The sequence below is a fragment of the Ursus maritimus genome, unplaced genomic scaffold (genome assembly GCF_017311325.1).
Source record: "Ursus maritimus isolate PB19 unplaced genomic scaffold, ASM1731132v1 scaffold_26, whole genome shotgun sequence".
Taxonomy (NCBI): Eukaryota; Metazoa; Chordata; class Mammalia; order Carnivora; family Ursidae; genus Ursus; species Ursus maritimus.
In genome coordinates this window covers 44,954,820-44,958,963 of record NW_024425119.1, presented here as the reverse complement: position 1 = coordinate 44,958,963, position 4,144 = coordinate 44,954,820, and the positions used below count along the sequence as shown (strand labels likewise).

At 38.1% G+C, this 4,144-nt stretch overlaps 1 protein-coding gene across 1 annotated transcript; it reads right to left on the bottom strand.

Moving 5' to 3' along the window:
- Positions 1 to 2,631: 2,631 nt before the first annotated feature.
- On the bottom strand, positions 2,632 to 3,567 carry LOC103682035 (olfactory receptor 12-like). Its single transcript, XM_008711603.2, has one exon. It carries the CDS (start codon positions 3,565 to 3,567, stop codon positions 2,632 to 2,634), a length of 936 nt encoding a protein of 311 aa, XP_008709825.2.
- Positions 3,568 to 4,144: the final 577 nt, after the last annotated feature.

The following is a 4,144-nucleotide window of genomic DNA, read 5'->3' as shown; positions in this document are numbered from 1 at the left end:
GACAATTTGAAAAAAGAAAGAAAGAAAGAAGGGTGCCTGGGTGGCTCAGTCAGTTAAGCCTCTGCCTTTGGCTCAGGTCATGATCCCAGAGTCCTGGGATGGAGCCCCAAGTAGGGCTCCCTGCTCAGCAGGGAGTCTGCTTCTCCCTCTCCCTCTCCTCCCTGCTCGTGTTCTCTCTCTCTCTTTCTCAAATAAATAAATAAATAAATAAATAAAATCTTAAAAACAAAAAAAAGAAGGGTAATGACGTGGAAACCTTTTGAATGATTTGTGTTAAAAACTACCACTAGGTAAGCAGTTTAATAAGATTAAAGGGACTGTTTTGTATCGACTGATATATTAAACACCGGTATACAAACATTACTGAACAAGTTGTTAAATATTTCAATTATCCCCACCTTGGTAACCACTGAAGCAACTCAATCATTAGTCAAACTCTACCCATAATAAAAATTCTTTGTCCAGATGGCGTCTCCCGTCAGTTCTCCCAAACCTTCAAAGAGAAAATTAATTTCAATGTTACACAATCTCTTGTTCAAAACAGAAAAGGAGGACAAAGTCACCATCTTTTAATGATGTTAAGACATGATAAACATACTACACAACAGTTCTGATAAAATTCAGTAAAATCCTATGAAAATGTATCTCAAGATAAGACAAGTTCAGAAACAATACAAATGGCAAATATTTTCCATTTTCTACACAGCCCTTTTCTGAAACAAGGGCTGGGATTTTACAGGACTTATTTTTGGTGAGGGAAAAGCACAAAAGGAGGTGAGGGAAAGCAGGGCTGGCAATGCCAGACAACTTTACCTCAGGAGAGAGGGACGGATAGGCTAACTTTGCACCTATCTACTTGTGGTCAACCAATCTCCCTTGCTTAGGACAATATGGTGGGGATGGAAACTAAGTAACTAGGAAGTACTTTGACTTCGTAACCATTGCTCTGGAAGTCCCATTCTATTACAGCATCCAGAATCTTCACTTCAGATTTAGGGGGAGTGTGGACGACAGCCACCAGATGGCAGCACTCGCAGCTGTGTCCAGGGTTTGCTTCTGGAGCCAGAACCCTCCAGGAATCCCGCGCAGTTCTGGGTCCTTGCCTGGATCTTATCATTTATTTCACAATAATTAGGCAGTTACTTTAGAAGAGAATATTATGGAACTAACCTATCATGTTAAAGCAAGATTTTAAAGCATTAGAAAATTGTATTCAGTAGTATATTAAAAGAGCCATATGTTATGACAAGTTTGGGCAAAACTTTTATTTCCTCTCTACGTTTTTCTAAATGTTAAAAACATTCATAACTGATGGAAAAACATATGAGTAAAGGCCTCAGTCCACACCATATAGAAAAAAAACCACTTTTATAATAACTAAAATTCAAATATAATATATAAAAACATTAATATTGGAAAATATTGAATTTTTGAATGGGTAAGTCCATGTGAGAAAAGAGAAAAAACAATAAATAAAATTATGTACAAATGTTATACTACTTCACATGCAAAACTGATTAAAATTTCAAAAGAAAATGAACACAAATTATTGCACAAATAATGACAGGATATGGGGCACCTGGGTAGCGTAGCTGGTTAAGCGTCTGATTCAGCTCAGGTTGTGATCTCAGGATTGTGAGCTCGAGCCTCACGTGGGCACGGATCCTGCTTAAGATTCTCTCTCTTCCTCTCCCTTGCACCCCCCCCCATTCTTGCTTGTGTGCTCTCTCTCTCTAAAAACAAGAAAAAAATTAAGATAATGACAGGACAATGGATCAATGACAGGACTGGCCGCATATCTAACCCTCCCTGCAGAAACAGCTGTGTCTAGATTGTGAGACTACATTTTCAGAACATTCCCCATGCTTTGCAACATATATTTGAAGAATAAACATTCTGGAGCCATACGAGCATTGAGTTTTGACTTCATCAAGTTACTTAGTCTCCGACGGCCTCAATTTCCTCATTTGAAAAACAGTGATAATAATGTTATGTGTTCTTTATGTATCAGATTTTATTATAAAATATATCATTTTGTATTAAGAAAAAAAATGAGGAAATAAAAATTAATAGAATGGTATTGCCATATATTTTCCATGTGAATAATTGTTTCTCAAATATACTGGGGGTGCTCTTTTTATAGCAGTAGTAATTCTAAGGATGATATATATATGAATATATATATAAAAATATATATACATGGATCTTTGGGAAAGAAAGGGGCCTTTACTCAAAAGTGTTCCATGTAACCATCACCATTCTGTTCTGCCACGTACATGGTGCGGCAGCTCTCTTTCCCAAACAAATACCAGTGTACTTGCTTTGTAGGATAGAAAAGTTAAAGAATAGTTCACACAGATGTAATATTTTAGTTATTATATAATTGCAGCTTTTACTATTTACTTCTTAAAGTAAAATTGAAATGAAGATATTATCACATCCAAAATTGAAAACAATGCTTTCATATATTTTAAGCACAGAAATACCATTTTGCAACACTTAGAAAAACACCTGCTGCCATATATAAAAATATCTTTGATATACTAATTTTCCAAGAACAAGGATAACTGGGACCCTTAGAAAACAGGCCGTGCCCACTGCCTCATGGTTTTCTAAACATCAGGGAAGGAATCAGTTCCTGTGTAGTATTCTTTTCACAGCATCTTTCACATCTCTGTTCCTCAGACTGTATATTAGAGGGTTTAGCATCGGTATTACCAATGTGTAGAGCACAGCTACGATCTTGTTTTGCTCTGGGGAGGAGATGGACCCGGGCTGGGCGTACGTGAAGAACACGGTCCCATAGAACAGACTCACCACGGCTATATGTGAGCCGCAGGTGGAGAAGGTCTTACCCCTGCCGCGGGGGGAGGGGATCCTCAGGACAGTGGAGAGGATGGAAGCATAGGAAACCAGAATGACAGCTGTGGTGGTGAGGATGATGACGCCTGAGAGAATGAACAGCACAATCTCGTTCACAGAGGTGTCATCGCATGAGATCTTGATCAGGGCTGGGACGTCGCAGAAAAAGTGGTCCAGTCTGTTTTCTCCACAGAAACGCAAACTGAAGGTGAAACCTGTTTGGACTATGGAGTTGATGCCTCCACAGATGTAGGATCCCGTCACCAACTGAGCACAGACTTTCTGGGACATGTGCACAGGGTAAAGGAGAGGGGAGCAAATGGCTAAGAATCGATCGAATGCCATGACAGCCAAAAGAAAGCCTTCAGTTGTGACAAACAGAGCAAAGAAGAAAAATTGGGCTGCACAGCCGTTGTAAGAAATCTTCTTTTCATTAGACAGGAAGTTAGCTAAAGTTTTGGGGGCAATGACTGTGGAGTAGCAGAGATCTAAATAGGACAAGTTTCTAAGGAAGAAATACATGGGCATCTGAAGTCTGGAGTCCATCTTAATGACAATTATCATGCTGGTATTTCCCAGCACAGTGACCGAGTAGATCAGTGAGAACAGTGAGAGTAAGAGGACTGGTAGCTTTGGAGGGGTTCCGAAGCCTAGCAGAATGAACTCGGTCACTTCTGAGTAATTCCTATTAAGCTCGCTCTTCATGGCTGAGATGTAGGTGGAACTGGAGAGATGGTAGAAATGAAAGAAATGAGTGATCAGAATACTCGTTTTAGTAAAAAATAACTAAAAACCAGCACAGAAAAAATTTCATCATATTGTTCCCAATAAATTACAAAATACCAATACAGAACAGATTGCTATGTTTAAAAAGTAAAGAATTTATTCTGATTGGTCAGCCTTTGAAATATACTTATTTTGCAAATAATGCAGATTTGTCCTCTAAGCGTACTTTGGAGAAAGGGAGATTCTAGGAAAGTTGTCTAGAAACAAGAGCTTGTTGTTTTTCCCTTCTTGAGTTATTATCAGTTACTGCCACTGAAAGTTGCCTCCTCTACTGGAAGATATTTCTCACAGACATTATAATCCACTTAAAAGTTCACTTGGAGTGAAAATCCATTAAATTGATGGCCTCTTTTTATTTTTTAAAAAATTAGTTTCCTTATCTACTATAGAAAAATAATAGACAAATATTATATTCATCTTTCTTATATTACGAAAAGAAAAACTTAAAATTCTGACAAAAGCATCATCCTTTTACACATTAACCTCATATTCTTAT

What these genes read in the sequence shown, in the direction of transcription:
- LOC103682035 (XM_008711603.2), bottom strand. Translation starts at nt 3,567, where the DNA reads ATGAAGAGCGAGCTTAATAGGAATTACTCAGAAGTGACCGAGTTCATT.